At 39.3% G+C, this 20,871-nt stretch overlaps 1 protein-coding gene across 1 annotated transcript; it reads right to left on the bottom strand.

Moving 5' to 3' along the window:
* Positions 1-1,329: 1,329 nt before the first annotated feature.
* Slc35b4 (solute carrier family 35 member B4) lies at positions 1,330-20,570 on the bottom strand. The gene is made up of 10 exons (XM_027950136.3): positions 20,271-20,570; positions 14,173-14,286; positions 11,525-11,627; positions 9,847-9,896; positions 8,719-8,800; positions 8,434-8,494; positions 6,750-6,859; positions 5,458-5,533; positions 4,173-4,248; positions 1,330-3,141 (listed from the first exon to the last, which is right to left on the bottom strand). The coding sequence occupies exons 1-10, from the start codon at positions 20,345-20,347 to the stop codon at positions 2,895-2,897; spliced, it is 996 nt and encodes a 331-aa protein (XP_027805937.1). The 5' UTR covers positions 20,348-20,570; the 3' UTR covers positions 1,330-2,894.
* Between the last annotated feature and the right edge of the window lie 301 nt (positions 20,571-20,871).

Raw genomic sequence — 20,871 nt, 5'->3', positions numbered from 1 at the left:
TTCTTCCTGAGCACCAGATATGTAAGGTGCTAGATATATATTGTTCTCCCTCTTACCACCAGGCATTCAAGAGAGCAAAAGGCTGGGTAGCAGGCTACATGCTATATAATCTCCCAACATCCCTCCTTCCTTTCTTCTGCTCAAACCTCTGGAATGTTTTCCCTTACTGTCTTACTTCCCAACTAGCTGAAGAGTGGAGCAAGTGTCAGGAACCATTTCTCAAAACTTGAGGAAGAGATCTCGACAAGCCTTCATTGAATGAATGAATATAATACAAGTCAGACCCTATGCCAGGGGCTGGCAATACAGGAATGAATCAGATCACAGGCCTCTCCCAGCCCTGGAATGTCTACAGTGAGGAAGATCCTGGAAAGAAAGAACACACAACAAGGCTGAGAAGCCCATGCTCCTGTCCCAGCTCTGGACATATCCAACATATTCTAAGGACATATCCAACATATTCTAAGGACATATCTAACATACTCTAAGGCTTATGACTAGTTCCTGTGGTTACAAATACTGCTTATACTAATTTTCAAATATCACTCCAATCAAGAGTAATACAGAATGCATTTTATCTATACTGACAGTTCTCTCGGTCTAACAGTGAAATGCCTTCAATAAGAGTCAGTCACATTTTTCAGCAGAAAGCCACTGATACCAAAATGCTTTGATTATCTAATAATGGCAAATTCTCATAATTCTTTCGCTCCAAGCCAAAGATACACAAAATACAACAAATTCAGGATCTTGCTTTTGGATGTCCATAATGTGATTCTTCTCCATGTGTATTTATGTATTTGTTCAGGTCAATGCCAACTGGACCACTGGCGAACAGGCCCACATCCAAAGCCAATTCACTGGTTGAGGGTTATTCCTAGTCAAATAGTTTTCACTTCTCCTCTCCACAATTCTGACCTTGTTGAGTGAGGCCAGCCAAAGTTTAGGGTAAAAAGAGCCAAATAAAACTATTGTTTTCCAAAGACAGCCCTCTGTCTGCGGGTCAAGATCTCAGCCCCATTCTGAGCATGCAAACATTTCCACACTAACCTTCAAGTTTGTACTTATCTACAGTCATATATTTTGCCAGCTTCTCACCTGTACAGATGCCTTTCCTTAAAAACAATAAGAATGCATAACAAAATACACGCTACCCAGGTAGAAATACCCTGTAAAAATCTACAAAAACACTCAGAGGCCTCCCAAAATAGAGGCATAAATAGATATGCAGTTATAGGTATTGCTCAGTAGAAAACACATGTGAAAGGGGCTTCAGTGAAGAAACTGGAAAGTAGAAAGTGAATGAAAAAAAAAATGAGAAGAACGTGCTCAGCAAATGACCACAAGACATTTATTAGAATCCTGTAAAAATACCACATCATCTTCCTACAAGAGGTGGCTTACAGGTGGCATGGATCAGCTCAGCCGTCCTTGCTTTCCTCACTTCTAGCACTGACCAAATTAAAGTACTGCAGCATTTCATTTTAGTCAACTGGGTAGGAAGAAGGGAAAAGGAAAACAAAAACAAAAACAAGAAAGCATTGACTGCTGGGATTGTGTCTGAACACATTAGAACCGACATAAACTCATCAAGTGTATTAATGGTTTAGTTGGATGAAAAATAAAGTAAAAAATATGGATAAGGCCTGGGTTTGATCCAAGGATAAAAAAATAAATTACAAAACAATGAAAAAAGACAGCATTTATAGTAACAGAATCTTGGTAAAGGATATATGCAGGTATTAATATAATCCCAAGACCACGTCTCCTGTTACTCATCTATTATACCAGGCAAGCTGCTATAGGAGCACGCAGGCGCCACACCTTACACGGTCTGGCTAGTGTCCTTTGCTATTTGATTTGTGCTTTGGGGTAGAGTTGTGGATATCTTAAACACTAAATTATTTTTATAAACAAACTATGTTTCTCTGAAGCACAAATTATATAGTCCTCACAGACAATGAGAAAGGCATTTAAGAGATGTCTCCTGCTGTAAATGAGTCTAATGTTCTATAAAATGGTTTATTCGCCCTTTTAATAAATGTTGAAAAAAAGTTTCAACCTGGATTGAAAAATCAGTTAACTAAGGGTAATAAATTATTTTTAAAGAGTATTAACTGGTAGCTGTTTTATGTATTTCCTTATATCCAACCGCCAGAGAGAAAACCTAGCTCACACAGTGCAGGCCTTCAGCTTTCTGAGCACTCATTTTGTTGTGCTCTGACCTGGTATCTGTCCGTAAATATCCTATAATAATAAGACCAGCAGAGGTATTTGCACTGAGAGAAATAGACATCATGCTGTGAGACGCTGTCGGGCTGCAACAAGTGTTTACATATGGGGGAAAAAAGCAAAATGTAGTAAAGGGGGCCTGCCAGTACGCTCCAGTGTCACCAGAGCTCAGAGTTTGCTGGGCCACTCAGTTGTTCAGTGGAAGATGGTGCCTGGAGTACCTGACAGACTGCAAAGTGCTGCTGAAGAATGAGGGGGGGGGGCAGGAGAAAAAGGGGACGGGATAACAAATGATTATTATGGCAGAGAATGTCAGAACAGTAACAAAGGCATGATCTTGTCTGAGATCACAGATACAAGACTCACAGCTCTAGGGACTTGGAATTTAACAAACAAGCACAGTTCTGAATATCCTGGTAAACAAATAACGAATGATCTGTGTGATAATACAGAACTACTCTTTTTCCTATTTTTAGGGTTAAGGGATGTCTATTCAGAGTCTACAAACTTTGTTTGGATGGCCATGAGAAACGGAAAACGTCCCCTCCTTCTCAGTAATCCCTGGGGTATGTCTGGTTCCATCCTGGGTTAACATCAGTGTTAACCAAAGCAAAAGGGCGGAGGCCTCCTGCACACAACACTAGTCATCTTCCAGGCAGATGTCAGTTCTTCTTGTCGGCCTTCTGCTGCTGACTTTTTGTGGTTCCTAGGTTGTTCCACACCTCTGTGTACATTAAGGTCCCAATGAAGACAAACAAGGTGCCCAGCCAGTGCCACAGAGTGAAAGGGTTCTGGAAGTACAGGATGGAAAAGATGAGGCTCACGAACTTGCGTAGAGTCACAACAAGCGTGACGGTGAGGGAGGCACACTCTGTTGTGAGGATGAACACGCCCCGGATGCACACGTACCTGGAATGGAGTTAAGGTCGTTTTCTGTAAACTGCACTTGGGAGGCCAGTGGGGGGAACTTCTGCATGGCTCTTGGCTTAAATTTTCACCTTCTAAGAAAATAGGAGGGTCTATCACAGCACTCTATGGCCCCTCCTCAGCAGAACATCCTGCAGAGTTCCTGTTCTGCCATTCCATTTATAGATCTCAGATGGAAACTACCTCAAGATCTCCCATTATTATTCTGGATGTTTCCTGTGGTTTACAACCAAGGTTGCCTCTGAGATAACAAAAGGGCAACATTCTCAGTAAGGCTGATCCCATCTCCCTTTATTTTGTCTTGTCCTCAGCTTCTGTGCACCCTCCTCCAAAAAGGAACTTTTAGGATTTCAGAGGATTGAGGTCAAATCAAACTGTTTCACTACTTCAAAGAGTTAACAGATTTTAAAAGGTACTTAAGGTCATTAAAAATGATTACTTAAAAAAACTGAGTCTTGGGCTGGGGATGTGGCTCAAGCGGTAGCGCGCTCGCCTGGCATGTGTGCGGCCCGGGTTCGATCCTCAGCACCACATACAAAGATGTTGTGTCCGCCGAATACTAAAAAATGAATATTGAAATTCTCTCTCTATATATCTCTCTCTCACTCTCTCTTTAAAAAAAAAAAAACAACTGAGTCTTGACTAATTTGAAATTTCTTTCAAAGCTTGGGGTACTTGTGATAATTGGAAATATCTTGGAATACTAGAAAAGCCTGGGCAAAAAATCACAAACTGTCCATGCCATAGACTAGTGTTTAACCAGTGGGCTCCTTCACTCCACCAGCGCATTCCTCCCTGCTCCCTGAGACTTAATGATCCATTGCACCACTGTCCCTTTGCCCTTTGCAAAGGAACTCCCTGAATATGTCTCTCTGCTTCCTGCTCCCTACAGGAAGAAATCAAGGAAAAAAACCAAACTCATGTCTCCACACCTGTTAGAAGAAAAGAATAAACATTCTAGGCCAAAATAACATGAAGAAACCATATATATATATGGGAAATCAAAAGGATACTGAGTGATAACATTCATGAGGAGGTAGAACCACATGATGGGCACTGTCACACCGACAACTGGAACTTGATAGAGTTCTGCAAAGATTGAGAGGATATGGTCACACTAGTTTTTCTTTTTCTTTTCTTTCTTTCTTTTTTTTTTTGTGGTACTGGAAACCCAGGGCTTTGGGCATGCTAGCTAGGCTACACACCTGACCCCAAGATCACTTTTTGATAGCTAAACTTTTCATCTTTCGAAAAGGCAATATAAATAAATGATTATAGAAATAGCAGCTTTATTTCACTTGCCAATAGGTTTGGACCTCCCATCAATTTACCTGCCTTGATTCTAATGGTTAATAACAGCCACAAGAGTTATTGCTCTGAGGTGACTCTCAGAGGTCTTCAAAACTATGTTGTTAATAATCGGAAGTGGTTCTCTTATTCAGAAACTTTCCAACTTTCTTATATACTATTACCTTTATTATATATATTTGGCCAAATGAGAGAGATAACACAGTTATAACACTGTCATGCAGAGAGCAGACCTAATTTTAGAACTCATGCTCCGATGAGACCCTAAGGCCAGGCTATAGAATGCACTTACCATTCAAGGTATATGCAACATAAAGCCTGATTTTAAATGCCGTTTGTTCCCTGTGTGCTCATTTGTCTGTATGATGATATCATTAGTAGATAATCAGATCACACAGTAGTTTCCTTCAAGTTGACTGACAATTTATAGCTAATTAATCAAATGGCCACTTTACATTTATACTGTAGACACTTGAAACTAATTTGCTTATTCTTGTTGCCTATCTAACCGGTCACTAGGAAACAAGCCCTGCCACCATCCTACGCCCATCTTTCTTGGCACCAAGGCAGCTTGCATCCATGAGCAGCTCTGCCATTCACAGTAGAAAAGGATGAGCAGCACCAGAGAGAGCTGGACTGCTGCCCAAATCTGCAGGGTGCAGATCTCTGTTCTGTGTGGCTACTAGTTGTTTGTATTCCCAAAACCTCTCGATTCAAAGGCAAACACGCAAATTCCAAAGCAAAATAGAAACGTGAAGATATTTTCTTACTTAATTTGCAAAAAATGGAGAAGTGCCTACAGAAAGCTATTGCTGCTACAACTACTAATTAATAGTACCATTTATATTCCTGAAAGGTTGGAGGAAGATAGTTTTGGAAGGGACGGATGATTTAAATAATAATGAAAAAAATTATGGTCAAATCAAAAGCAAAACTGAGACTCTGCCTCAGAAACTGGTATGTAATTCTATCATATAATCCTAAACTCACCAGACTTATTGAATAGAACTGCATGGTCATAAATATCAGAGGCCAAGAAGATGAAACCAGGAAGTGGAAGGGCGTGCTGTGGGAAGAAATGGGTCATATAAAGTTAAGTGCAAGAACATACAAAACAGTAATTGAAAGTTGTACAAATTGTTTGATAAGTAATATAAAGAAAAGCAAGTTAGACTAAGTTAAATGTATCAGTGCCTCCACCTGGCATCATGCACAGATAAAAGCAAAGGAGCCAGCATCCTTTCCTCAACAAAAGGGAAGGGGGAAACTTAAAAACAGTCCAAAAGGATTTGACACATTTATTTATTTATTTATTTATTTTTGAGAAAGGTTAAGCAAACAATGGATCTAAGAATTATAAAGAATACAGAGGCAGATTTCAGGGAATTCAGAAAGCTAGTGGGAAAGAGATTTGAGGACAATCCAAAATCAGGGAAAAATAAATGAAGGTAAAAATTAGAAGGGGCTGAAGAGAAAAAAAGATATGATAGGCCAACAATGACGAAGGTGCTCGACAACAGCCCCCACCCTGCCCATCAGTAATGACGAGTCACACCTAACACTCACTGAGCAGTTACCATATGCCTGGCATTGGAGATATGAACCAAACACAATGTTTAAGTTTTAAAATTCCCAGCCACGAACCCTGGCTCCAATTAAATATCTCAAAATGTTTGGTTGCAACTTCAGTACAAAAAGTCAGCAGTGAAAGAATCCCTGGCTACCTGCATGAGGGCAACTGCCTCACTCTCAGCTTAAGGGACTGGCTATGCTCTGAGGGTATCTCAATAGCCAAGAGGGAAGAAGAGGAGGAAAGTTAGAGGAAGTGACAGTTCAAAACAAAGCACATATAATAATTAAACTATTAAGTGAATAAAACCCATCTGGGGGACTTATGCCTCTCCACCCCATCCTCCCCAAACTACACCACAGATGCCTGCCTGCACAAATTCCCTTGCCTGTTGCTCTTGGAACTTGGTTTTCCTTTTCAGGATTTCCATATTGGTTTTAACTCGATTTCATCTACAAGAATGTTGCAGGTTAGGGTGCTTTGTCCCTGGAGGTTGCTCCTGCCTAACAGATGTTTCATTCACATTGGCTGATAAGGATTGTCTTATGTAGGCAACTGTGGCTCAGAATGTGCACTAGCTCCCTCACAAAAGCACTTCAGTCTCTGGGTCTCAAGGCTTTTTAATGACATCAGAAGGATGGCATCTTTCACTTGAAATAACACACTATAATGCAGGAATTTCCACCTTCCCCACCTATAAGAAGTTGCTTACGTTATAAAATAAGGCCTCCTTGGAGTGCTTCCCAAATTGTTTGTAGAGAGTCTCTTGGAATATACCCATCCTTGCTGACATCAGAAGAGCAAAAGTCAGTGCCCCGATGCCTAAGACACAAACACTGGGTTACAAGATGGCCTGCATTTGTTCATTTTCAGATGTTTCCTCAAAGAACATTTATTGCTTGTTTACAGTTCTACAGATATTATAAACTAAATGTAGAACATGTACAACATTTTAAAAATAGGTAAAAATCAACCACAATATCACCATCTAACCTTTTATTTTCTACATCTCTCTATATCTAATGCATATATTTTTATTCTAAGATGGGATGAGATTGCATGCACGATATAATATCTTGCTTTTCTTGGGATGTTTTCTCACATTTTTCTTCAAGTCCTTCATTAAATTTTTTCAAAATTGTGATTTAATGACTGTATATTATTCTATCACATGGTTGGATATAATCTAACCATCTAATCTAATTAGAAATAATCTAACCATTCTCCCTTAAATGTCTTTCAGGGAGAATGGTTAGATTATTTCCAATTACCTCATCATTGAAATCAATATGTATCATTGTACACAAACCTTTAAACATTTTGATTATTTCCTTAGAATAAACATATAAATGGAATTACCGAATCAAAGGTTGAAGACATTTTAAAAACTCAATATATAATATTTTTCCAGAAAGGCTGTGTCAATTTAAACTAATCATTTATATGAAAATGGTTTTGTCATTCTGTACCCTCGCAGCAATGAAAATAATCATTTATCATTTTGCCAATATGACAGGACAAAGTAAAAAGGTATTGTATTTTGGTTTTAATTTTCATTTCTTTGACGAACAAACTAGTGAAGCTTAACATAAAATTATCATTTATTAATTTTCCCCATGAATTGTATACTCATATCCTTTGGAAACTTTTCTCATTAGGTAAAGTATTTTTCTCATAGCTCATACAGATCTTTCTATGTTAAGAATAGCAACCTAAAGGGATAAAATTCAAAGAAAAGAGAACCACAGTCTTTTATTGCTACTTCCCTTCCACGTTGTCAGTCTCAATCTGTTCTTGTTATTACTGAAAGTACATGGAAAGAGTTTCCCTCCAAATCAGACAGTGTTGAGAACAAGGCTCTCTAGGAGTTCTCTAATTAATTCTACAAAGAGATACTTGTATTTAAGAAAAAAAGAATTCCCAGGAGATTATGATGATCGGTTAGATTCGGGAACACTGCCATCTGGAACAGCTAACCTATGAAGAATATAAATCTAAGATTTAGAAATGGGTCCCTTGGAAATTTGAAGAGTCAACTGGTTAATGTGCCCTTCTTTTGCAGATGCTTTTACTCAGCAGATGGATCATGAAGAAATGGCTGACAGCCCACGCACTGCTCTCAGAGCATGCTAGGCAGGCCAGTAGACACACTTTTCTTTCAAGGCCAGTGGCAACCAAGAAACATATAGATCCATGTTGTCCAACACTCTGCCACAAATGTGGACTTTTTTTTTTTCATTTCTTGAATGCTAAGGTTTAGAAATACAGGATCCCCTCTCTTCCAGGACATAATTTTTTTTAGCTGAAGCTTCTTGCCAAGAAACACTTCCCTTAGGAGAAAACTAAGCAAACACAACTTCAGAGGCAATTAGCTTTATTGTAATTACTGTACTTGCCTAGTAACCACCATGCAAAGGCCTGGAATCCATCATTTTCACCCACGCTGGACTGGGAAGTCTAGGAAATAAGAAAATACAGAGATACAGAGACCAGAATCACATGCAACATGCAAGAGAGACAAGGGAAGTATTTATGCTATCCATTTCCCTCCATTCCTCTCTTGCAGAGACTCAAATCCTTACATTACAAAAGTTTTAATTTGTTTTATTATTAATGAGTGTCTGGTAACCAGGCCCCAATGGCAAGTAGTGAATATAAATGATTTGTGAGCTGATTCTTACCACCTGCTTTGCTGACATGAAAGTGCAAATAAAAATCCCTGCAGACACCAGGGCAATGGAGGTATACTTGAAAATACTGTATCTGCAAAATAAAAACAAAACACAGGAAAACACATTTCCAAATGACATTTGTAGTCAATGGGGTATGTAAGTACAAATCACTAAAATGTGACCTTCCAGCAGAGTCCACACAGGCAGGTACATGAAGGAATCAGGGTACTGACTGGTTCCTAAACATTTTCCCTGGGGTGGTTAAAATAATTTGTTTCCAACAGTTTGTTGATAAACAGATTGCTGCATCAGGAAACAAAAATAGAAACAGACACAGACCAGGCATGACACTGCATTCTGCTCTCAAGAGTCCATAGGGAGCCTGGCCAGTCTTAACTGGGCTCGGTGGCTTTCCCTGTCTTTATAGAACTCAAACCTGAGTCCTAAGACACACACTACCAAAGAGGAAGAATAGACCATCAGGTACCAGTAGCAGCATTCAATGCTCAGAAAATGATTAAATTGAACATTCTCTGAGGATGGTATTATTTCTAAACTTTCTGAATAACTTAAATGTTGCTTTTGAATGTTGGCATAGTTGGACAAAGAGAATTTTCAATTTATAGAACGATGAGCGATAGTAATAGCGACATTTCACATTAACTAAAATAGCATCATTATTATCCCTTTCAGATTTTTGGTGATCAAGCAAAAGCCTCAGGGAAGGATTAAAAAAAAATTAAAATGAAATGTAATAAATAAAATAAATGTAATAAATAAAAATTAAATTTAGATGTTAAGTGTAAATAGTCACAGATGACTAGTGGTAACCATATTACACAGTGAAGCTCTATTGGTTTAATAGGTACATATGGTACCATAGATTTAGTCATGACAAGAGTTAATCAACTCAGAGAAGATACTACTCCAAAATCACAGATTAGCCCACTCACCTGGCCAACTGCCTCAGGAAACTATATCATTGTGCACCATTTTTAGAAAAAGAACTAAGAAAAAAGGTAGATGGCCAAAAGCAAACTTACAACCACAAAGGGAAAAAGAATCCAGATGATAACCCCAGGGATGGTGGCTCAGAATATCACTTCTATACATAAAATACGAAGGTGTGTTGTTTACCTTTTCTTTAAAATGATAATTCCCAGAATCATGTTGGCAATGAGGGAGCCCTGTAAAAAGGAAACAAGAATAACAAAAAGAGTCTTAGTGCACCAGGGAAAGAAAATAACTCAAAATGAATATGAATGTGTACAAGGGGGGAAACATGGAATGAAGGAGGATGGATAAACAATTAATAAGGTCCAGATGTTCTATGGCAGCAAAAAGTATAGAGCACAACGATCTCTCGTGTTAAACAGTAACGAGCTAATAATGAGAACAAAAATGATCAATTCTCAATAACTGGTCACAGAAGTTATGACTAATAGGAATAAATGATTTAATAGACTTCTTTTTGTCCAGTTTTCCATCTAATTTCTAAGACTTTTAATAAGCTTCTTCTCACCTGAAGTTTTAATGAAAGAAGTCATACAAGGATCTCTCTCCCCACTCTGGAAAGATGTCAATCAATCAGCAAGTGTTTATTAAAGTCTACTATGTGTTAAAGTTCGTCTTAATAATTATAATTAATATTTACATTCAGAAATAGCACATTCAATGTCACAAAAAATCTCAGGCCACCCAGAAATGCTATCATTCCAGTCATCACCACCCATTCTGCAGTCTTTTGCAATCCTACCTACATGACCCTTGAAGTCTTCCCTTCTCTTCTGGGCATACTCTGTTCTTATTTATATACAAACCACACATGGATCTCCCACTATACATTAGGAAAAGAAGAAAACTTGTACTACTTTGGGAAAAATTCCCTTTGTCAAAAATTTTCCTTTATTAGCTCAAGTTTTTGATGAAAAAAAATTAGAAAAGAGAAGTACAATTTGAGCATTCCTGATCTGAAAATCCGAACTGTTCTAAAATCCAAAACTTTTTGAGTGCTGACATGACGCCACAAGTAGATAATCCCATGCCCCAAACCTTGATTCATGCACAAAATCATTAAATGTATTGTATAAAATTTCCTTTAGACTATGTGTATAAGGTACATATGAAACATAAGTAAATTATGTGGTTAGACTTGGGTTCCACAACCTACACTATCCCTTTAGGTATATGCAAATATTCCAAACCTGGAAACACTAGTGTCACAAGCATTTTGGGTAAGGTATACTCAATCTGTATCTGTTTCATGTAACAGAAGTAAATGTAATTTTTTTTAATGGGAAAAAAAAAAAAACCCACTAAGGCTGGAGCTGTGGCTCAGCGGTGGAGCATTTGCCTAGCATGTTCGAGGCCTTGGGTTTGATACTCAGCATCACATAAAAATAAAGGTATGGTGTCCAACTACAACTAAAAATAAATAAATAAATATTAAAAAAAAAAAAAGAAAAAACACTAAGTGATAAAAAAGAAATAAGTTAAATAACATTAATAGTAAGTTTGAATATAAAATCAACCAGATGAAGAAAATTGAAGGTAAAATCTGTTTCCCAGGGAAATTTTAATTTCTTTTTAATAATCACCCATTAGACTTCAAAAAAATAAGTTAACTGTCCACTTTCACATTTCTTTCTTTTTGCCTTCCTTCTCTGGTGAAAGCCATCCTTGCTCACACATTCACAAACCTATTCTCTTATACCCAAGACCAAAGACTTATTACAAGACCTTTCTACTTTTGCTACATAGTCAGCCTACTACTTTTTTATGCTTTTCAGAGGAACATGCACATGGCAGCACTTACAGATCTAAATATCATGTGCAAGGGCATGGCAATGTTGAGATTCAGGGCATAGTTGTTCACCACGCTGACAGTAAAGAACATGGTTACCATCACGGCATAGTACCTGAAATACAGAAAGAACAGCAAATCACAGAATCTGTTATTTCCAGAAATTAAGTATAGAAGGAAATCTATATTTTAGTCTAAAAAGAATTTGTTTCCTTTACATTAAAAGACTATCACTATTATCATCTGAAGTCAAATATTATGTATGTATAAAAATACAAAGTCAGACTAATATGGGAAAAGTTTGAATTACTGAATATGTTTAAAGAAATTATTTTTTCAAATATACGTGGCCATTTAAAACTAAACTTTTAAAATGTTAATAGATATCAATAGGCTTTTTCGAAGTGAATAGATAAATATTACTGTATTGGTTCACTGTACATAAATTTCACATATATATTAAACCATATTAAATTGCCATGGTTTTTTGGTAATTCAAAAAGGGTTGAACATTAGCAATTTCATGATTCAATTGAACCTATTCAATAAGAGAAATATTTAAAATCAATGACTAAAGAATGCATGGCAAAGGTAAATAAGTGATTCCATGTTCTTCATGAAATGTTGTCCATTTCCACCTCTGCACATGTGGAGATATAACAACAGAGAGTTGTTCCAAGTTATCTTCTCTAACAAGAACCTATTATATATTGCTGGTTAGATATGGAGCTCTCTATACATCACAATAGCAGTAAAGCCTAAGGCTAAATTAACATAGCCTGGAAAGTTTGAGAAGCTTAACAATGAACGTAGAGCACAGTGACACATACACACAAAATCACTAGCAACTGTTTCTTCACAACCTTTTAATACTATATATTAGTGATTTTGCAAGGCTTCTTGTACAATTTTCTCAGTCTTGTCTTAAAGAGATGCCTTTGGGAGGCAAGAAGAGTTCATCAAGGTGTTTCAGGATAATTAACTCAATTATTCCACATGGCTGCTGACCTAGCACTGCCTAGAAATCACTTATGAGGATGAATTACATGAGTAAAACCTTGATTATGGTTTCACAACCGAAAATAAAATAGCTATCACAAACAGGACACACATGGGAGTGTGGTTGTTGGGGGAAGATCATGGGAGTCTCAAGGACAGGCTGGGGAGGTTGAAATTCATTCTGAACATCATGACAACCACTGAGCAAGAAGTGCCACAATGAAATGGTACAAGTAAAACAGGAATAAACAAAAGTGGGCGGAAGGGAGATCAGTCAGCTGGATACTTAAAAGTTATGGTGACACGGAATACGCTCCTAATCCACGCAAATGGCTGAGGTGATGGGAAGAGACAGTGGGAAGAGGCAGGAAAGGCCAAAGAAGTAAAAAGTCACTGGGGCTCCTAGTGCAGGGTACATGCTGGCCTGCAGGAGCAGAAGTGTTATGAAGATATTAAAGCCAATGCAAAAAAAAAGTATTCCGAATATTTAACATCTGTTATGGTTTAGATATGGGGTGTCCCTCCAAAGCTCATGTGTAAGACAATGCAAGAAAGTTGAGGTGAGATGATTGGGTTCTGAGAGCCTTCACCCAGTCAATGATTAATTCCTTGGTAAGGATTAACTGTGGATAACAGTAGGCAGGTAGGGTGTGGCTGGGGGAGGTGGGTCATGCCTTTTGGGTATATATTTCGCCCTGGTAAGGGAACTCTCTCTCTGCTTCCTGATCGGCACATTCTGAGCCGCTTTCCTCCACCACATTCTTTCACCATGATGTTCTGCCTCACCTCACGCTCCAAGGAATGGGGCCTGCTGTCTAGGGACTGAGACCTCTGAAACCAAGAGCCCCCAAATAAATTCTTCCTCCTCTAAATTTGTTCTTGTCTATCTTTTAGTCACAGCAGTAAAAAAGCTGACTAAAACAGCATCCCACATCAAGAAATTTAAAAGTATGATATTTAATATAACACAATTCAGCCAGATTTTCTGTGTGCACTGTTCAGGAATGCTGCAAAACAATACCAACAAGGGTGAACCTGAGTACCTGGATATAGTCACATGGGAATGTTGCTCTCCACAGGTTAAGTGACACCATTCTTCCAACACTCAAAACTGGATGGATAACACTCAAGTCACTCATCAAGAAGGCTGAGTCTTCAACACACTGTTCACTGTAAGAACTGCCCTGTGTTCTATCTGGCCTCAGGAGTACAGTTATGCAAGTGTGGACTAGTGGACAAAGGTCTGGCATCAACAATTCTGACTTCGCTTGCTATTCATTTTCTTTTAATTGAGGTGAAATTCATGTAACATAATATTGACCATTTTAAAGTGAACAATTCAGGGGAATTTAGTACACTTATAAAATTGTGTACACCTCTATATAGTCCCCAAGGTTAGTCAGTTTTAGAAAGGGGCAGTCACACACAAACACAAGTGCACACACTATTGTCTTCCTCACAGTTATGTAAAGTGTTGTGGCAGGAATTTTATCCTAAAAATAGACTCCCCAGAGTTTTGCAATGTGTTAAACTCAAAAAATGAATTATTCTACTGATATCTTTGATATATATCTCAGAATGTCTTATACTCCTTTTCTATGGGTTCCATCTCTCTTCATCTTTTTAAAAAGACCCAAAACAAAGAGACTTATGTGTCATACCTTATTGGGATAGCTGGCGGCTTCCTTCCCAAGTCAGCTTCAAAGAGGAAGCCTTCCACAGCAATAAATAAGAACTGTGCAAATGTCACGATGTTCCCACATCCTGGATGCTTCCTGGGTGATGAGTAACAGAAAGGAAAAATAAGGCACAAAGACCGAGATAAAGAGCACTAAGGTCTTATATTTATAATTCCAAAACAGCAAGAAGGATAGATCCCTATTACCCACTGTCTTTCCTTACCTGGGCTCTCAGAGACCATGGATCACACACCTTTAGCATTATACCTCACAGAAAGTGTAAAAATTTCTTATTTATTCATCCCCAGGTGTAGCAGGCCATGAGTGAGATTTGCTCTGCCCTACCCATTGCCAGAACTGTGACACAGCTTTCCTGGTACTTGGCAGGAGACTAGTTATATGTTCTGGTGGAGATCCAAAAGGCCTGTCGCCAGGAGCTGAGTCAGCACAGGTAGCAAAACCCAAGGACAGAAAGGGGCTGAATTTTCTCCTGGAATGTTTATATACCCCTCTTGACTAGGAATCATCGGGTCAGGTGATGATAAGGACGTTATTTTAGATAGTGTCTCTGAGGGGGTAAAAACTAGTTCTTGGGAAGGGGGAGGGATCTTACCCCTTTTAAGTATAAGGTACAACAAAACACACCTGTGCATAAACCAGAATATAGTATATCTGTGAAGGGGTGATTTAGAAAAATTGTCTAAAAAGGGTTCTGGTGTCAAAGACAATAAAACTGCGAAAGACTACTATCGTTCCTTTCACCACAATCCTTACACAGCATTTCAAATCTATTAGGCACTCAAGAAATGTCTGTGGAATTCAATTGATCCTCTTCAGTGATCTATGTAACAGTTGGGGAATCTTCCACGGTGACCATTGGGAACAGATTCACAAAGTAGAAAAATTCCTTCTAACATCCAGCTGGAGGCATTCTGAAAATTAGTCACATGCTATGCTAATGTTTTTCTTGAGCTTGTCTATTCAGCTCTGCTTGATCACTGGAAAAAGTACCAAGTAAACAGCATCTAGATTTCCCTTACTACCATTAATCACCACTTCATATTCTTCTCTTCATCCTGATCAAAGATATTTACCTAAAGCCAGTGAATACAGGATTTAACTGTATTGTTACATATTAATACATTGCTATTTATCAAAACTCCATTTCCTATTGGTAGCATAATATTAAACAAGATATACAAACTCTTAAAGATATCCATCAGGCACAAAAACAGACAAGCTAAGGCATAAGCCATTCTTACAGCAAGTCAGGCTTACCATCTGAAGCAGACCTGTCACTGCTCTAAGCTGGACTGCCTAAGAAGGCTTCCTTGAAATCTCTAATTTTAGATGCCATTCAACAATGTCTCTTTCAGCATTTTTCATATTCAAAAGACAAGGCCAAACATTGCATTGCAGGGATCCATAAATAAGTATGTAAGATCATTATCTCATTCAAGAAGCTAATTAAAACCATTATCTTATATAAGAGAGCCCCAAGAAGGAATTCTAACCTAGATGGTCCCTGGTACAATGCTTCCGAACTCCCTCCAGCCCACCGCTGTTTATAAGCCCATGTGCCTTAAGAGGCTCACTCTCCTACTTCTGATTCCATTGGTCTAGGACTGGATCCTAGGAATCTACTTTCAAAAGTTTTCCTTGGCTGGGCATAGTGGCGCATGCCTACAATCCCAGTGGCTTGGGAGGCTGCAGCAGGAGGATGGCAAGTTCAAAACCAGCCTCAGCAATGCAACCAGGCTCTAAGCAACTTAGTAAGACCCTGTCTCAAAAATAAAAAGGGCTGGGGATGTGACTCAGTGGTTAAATGCCCCTGAGTTAAATCCCCAGTACTAAAAAAAATGTTTTTCCTTGATCCTAATGTGCAGCCAGAGTTGAAGTGTGCATGAATGTGCATTTGGCCATGCATGTGCAAGACGCATGACCCCTTACATGGGATTGGAGACTACTATGCTCCATAGTGGTTAAAAGTATAGACTAACATGCAAGATTCATTTTCATCACATACCATCTAAATCCTGTTTTCTCATCTTTAAAATGGGAACCTATTAGTTGCTCATCTCGGGAGTAAATGAGCCACTCCCTAAAAAGTACTTAACACAGTGCTTGCCAGAGTGACAAAGGCAAACAGAACCACCAGCGATGACCAGTGCTTAGGGTCTTGCATATTAAAAGGTCTTCAATGAAAATGATCTATTATTAGTGCAGTGAGAATTCAATGAGAAAATACAAATGAAGTGCCAAGCACAAGACTGAGCCCAAAAGCTCAAAACTTGCTTTCCTGTCTATCTTGTCTCTATGGAAAGCTCAGACGAAGTCAATTAATGAACATTATCAAGAACCGATTATGCACAGTTAGGTGCTAGCTTAGAGGGAGTTCCCAATGTGAATGACAACTGATCCCTGCCCTCAGGAAGACAACAGCAGCTTAGGGAGCCAAAGGGGAAATATGGACAGTGAGAACCCAGTGCCACAGTGGGAATGTTGGAGGACAGACCACATCCCATCCATCTTTGAGCCCCAATCACAGCCTTCACTCAAATAAGCCAATGAATGTAGGAATGCCTCACTTTAACAAGAGTGATCTAGAATATTAGCATATGTACAAAAGATTTTTTAAAAGGTAGTTTATTTTTTTAAAAAAGATTCACTTTACAAGTGTATTCTTCAGATGATTTTTTTAATGTTTTGTTGTTGTTACGGGAGCCAAACCTAGGCCCTCACACCCAGGGCCTCACAAAGGCTCTGTCACTAACTAAGGCCCCTTATGATTTTTTAAGGGCCATCATGTTTTTATTTTACCTTTATTTTATGGAGTTAAAGTAGTAGCATGCCCATTTTATTGCCCAAGACACTGAGGGCCACACAGCTGAGCTGAGTAAGTTTCTCAGGGCCTCTAGGCAAAGTAACAGGGTTTGCATATATCCTTATTCTTCTTCTTAACGTTACAATTCTATGGCTTTTAATGTGGCTTTTTAGTCTTGCAACCTTAGCTACTAGCTAATTTTAGGACATTCCCCAAAGGAAATCCTGTATGCATATGAGTGACTCCTCACCCTCCCTTCTTTACCCCAGGTCCTTTGACAACTCATAATCTACTTTTTGTGGTCTCTATTTCCATATAATTTTTAAATCTCCCTAATGTACTCATATAACTCAAGTTTCTTTCTAAATCTACTTGGCTTTTTAGGAACACATATTATTGTATATCTCTCAGGGAATTCTATATATTTAACTGGAGTAATTCATTTTAAAACTTCAGAGTAAAAACTTAATTTTTTTCCCTAAATCTTTTGTTCTTTTAACTTTACTCCCCAAGAATTATAATCATTAACTGCCAACAACTGCTCTTACTTTGAATTGTCTTTGGCAAGAATCCACATTTTTATTTTTTAAAAAAAGCAACTTTGAAGAGAATGAACTGATCAGATAGTTCATATCTTTTCTTTTTCTAGATACAGGAAACTTACTTATTTAATTCAACATCAGGCCTTTAATTGAAAAATTGAATGGGAAATAGAAAATGTTTCAGATTGTTTTCCTAATGTAAGACATACAATACCTTGCCTATCAACTTGTTAGTTGATACATGAATATTTTGTTTCCAAGGTAGGAAGGAGCTTCTTAAAGGAGGGGGAGCAGGCACTTATTCATTACTATGGATCTGCTCAGTGCAATATATGTTTATATTTTACTATTGGTCCCATATAATATAGGTACACAAATCAGAAAGAACAAACTGAATTTATTTCCCAATTTGGGAAAAACGGTTTAAAAAATTCTTTTTTTTTTTTCCCAACAGGTCAACTTTAGCGTTTACATTTAAGAGTAAATTTGCCATTTGCTATGGTGCCTAAGTGTTATAAAGAAGTCATGAAAAAGTGCAGCTCCTGCTCTGAAAAAATTCATGGGCTTTCCACTGTGATGTTCCCAGATAAAGCAGTGAATTCCAAGATCATATCTAGAAAGAACCTTAAAGACTATGTGGCCTAAGCAGGTTCTATTTTACTGATTTGTCACGAAAGTTGTGACTTACCCAAGCAAGTTAGGAAAAGGCAGCTATTTGGTCTGGTATATCACATATCACTGATTATTTTAACAAATATACTTTCTCTCCACTTAATGAAAACCCACTGTTGTATGCAAAAATGCAGATATATAAAAAAAGAAAAGAAAAGAAAAAGAAGGAGGGATGATTTGTATATAAATTAGTCAAGTATTCTAAATAGAAGCTCCTATGGAAATATTTTATAAAGTTAGAGTTGTCCATAACTTTTCTGAACATCTCATAAAACAAGGTACCTGAATTGAAATAAAATTTTAAGAGTAATGGAAGTCAACCACCAGTGTGCTTCAAGTTTTCCACATGCATCTCACTTAATCCTTTAAAACTTGTGAGCCTGATGGAACCATCACCCTCTTTGGCAGCTAGAATCAAGTCATTTGGCCAAGGACTCACAAACTAGTAAAAAGAGGCTTCAGTAGCTAGCATATTCTGGCATCATACAATTAAATCTTTTGGCAAGATTTAATTTAACGGCATATATAATATAAATATTGCACTATTATTTTCTGACCTTCCTTTCCGTGGACTACCTAATTATATCACTTTTTATATTTAAAAAAATATAGATATAAACTATATGTCAATTTCCAAAGTGGCCTTCCTGTGAAGTGTATCAGATTATAGCCGGATACAGGTGTTGGGGTTTTTTTTTTTGTTTTTTTTTTTTCATTTTTATATCCTTCACCACCTACTCCCAAGACAAATAACAGATCTTTATCAGCACTTGCTGCATAATAAAATGTCAAGCTCCGTAAGAGCAAAAATGAACTCCTCATAAAGTTTAACTTAACTGGTTGCTTCAGAATGATTTAATCAATGGTTTCAAATAAAATACATCTCTTGCAGGCATCACATGAAGAATTGGATGACCAAGACCCATCTGCCACTCAAGTTCAAAATTAACTGGGAGGTGAAAGAGGGTATTAAATTAGGAATTTAGACAACATCTTGGACTACAGATCTTGCTCTGCCACTTACAAGTAGTGAAAGACCACCTATTCACTGTCAGCAAAGGTGAATTCTTGACAATAGGATTAGTTGGAAGATAAATGGAGAATTTAGAAACAGGAAGCTAGATGGCACCACAGATACTATTTTACAGCAGAGGAAAGGAGGCCCAGAGAGGCTAAGTAACTTGAAAAGGGCACACAGTCAGTGGATGGCAAAGTCAAGACTGAAATTCATAACTTCGAGCTTTTTAATCCAGAGCTTTTTCCATTCCACCTGTTGTCTCTTCAGCAACAGTTCTGTCCACTGAACTTTGCACATTGTTTCTCACCCTATTTGCTAGCTACCTCAATAAAGCCAGTCTAGTCACCTTTGGGAAAGTGTCATAGCCTTTCTCATTTTATACATTTCAAAATGCATGTTTCCCAATTTAAAACCTGTGATGGCATAAAGCTGGAAATGATCTCTCAGGTCACTTGGACTGATCTTCCACATAATAATTATCTGTTCTACATCACTGAGATGTATGTTTGGGCAAAATAGCCACAGGCAACTCTGGGGCCAATAATAAAGATGAAACTGTGCGGTGTGGACAAAACCAGAACGCTTTGCTCAACTCGGGATATGCCATTGACTGGGCGAAGAAATGAGCTGGAGCTGAAGGGGAAGTAGGGGAGAGAGTGGCTGGACGAAGGAACCAGCTCCCTGCCCATCTTGGACCAGTCACTTAAAAAACTCCGCAGGCTTCCATCCCCCAGGGTGCGGAAACTGGGTGACGACTGCAACACCCTCAGTGTCCGTCCCCTCACGGGGATGCTGTCAGACTTTATTAGGCGGGATAGCCGGCGGTGTGCAGGACTAGGGGCAGAGTAGTGGGTTCAAAGGGGTCCCAGGCTGCCCACGCCGGACCGGGCTCATGCATTCCCGCCCGGGCACCGCTCAAGGCGGGGTGGGGACTGGGCAGAGATGCGGCCCCGGGCGGCGCGCAGAGACGCCTCTCCTCCGACCAGCCCCGGGTGCCCGGGTGCGGCCCGAGAGGGTCACTCACCGGGCCAGCAGCTCTAGGAAGATCACGTTACTGCAGCAGCCTGCGAATACCAGGCCCACCGCGAAGGCCGGGCGCATGGCCGGTGCGGGGGCAGGGGAGCGAGCGCGGCGGAGGCGCCCGCCTACGCTGCTACCCCAGGAAGGCGGCAATGGACATGCCCGCGGTCCGGGAGCGCGGCTCTTGCCCGGGGCCGAGGCGGTTCCCTCTTCCCCTGAGGCCGCCACCCACGCTGCCAGCCGAGGAGCTGTAGTTCTCAGTCAGCCCAGGCCCCATTCATCCGAGGGGGCGTCCAAGTCCCGGCCAGACTACATATCCCAGCATCCCGCGCGCCCTTACGCGGGGCGGGACGGGTCGTTCCGCCAGAGAGGAGCAAAGGGAAAGTGCCACGAAAGCCTCGCGAGATCAGCGGCCGCGGGGCCTGCCGGGAAGTGAAGTCTCCACGCCGTCGATGCTTCCTGGGAGACCCAAGAACTCAAAAGGGGATTCGCTACTGTCACAAAAACTCGCCGCCGCTGCACTAAAACCACAGACCTGTGACTGCTCATTAGAGGTGTTCGAGCATCTGAAACAATTCTCCAAAACAGGATGAAAGTAGAAATTG

This window comes from Marmota flaviventris, chromosome 1, assembly GCF_047511675.1.
Source record: "Marmota flaviventris isolate mMarFla1 chromosome 1, mMarFla1.hap1, whole genome shotgun sequence".
Classification (NCBI taxonomy): Eukaryota; Metazoa; Chordata; class Mammalia; order Rodentia; family Sciuridae; genus Marmota; species Marmota flaviventris.
This window is presented reverse-complemented; position numbering and strand designations above follow the sequence as displayed.

Excerpts from the sequence above, each read along its gene's own strand:
- Slc35b4 (XM_027950136.3), bottom strand. The coding sequence starts at position 20,347 with ATGCGCCCGGCCTTCGCGGTGGGCCTGGTATTCGCAGGCTGCTGCAGT. Across the intron at positions 9,897-11,524 it reads TGCACATGATATTTAGATCT|GGCTCCCTCATTGCCAACAT; the intron begins GTAAGTGCTGCC and ends TCCTTTTTACAG. Across the intron at positions 4,249-5,457 it reads AGTTCTATTCAATAAGTCTG|AACTCTATCAAGTTCCAGTT; the intron begins GTGAGTTTAGGA and ends CAATCTTTGCAG.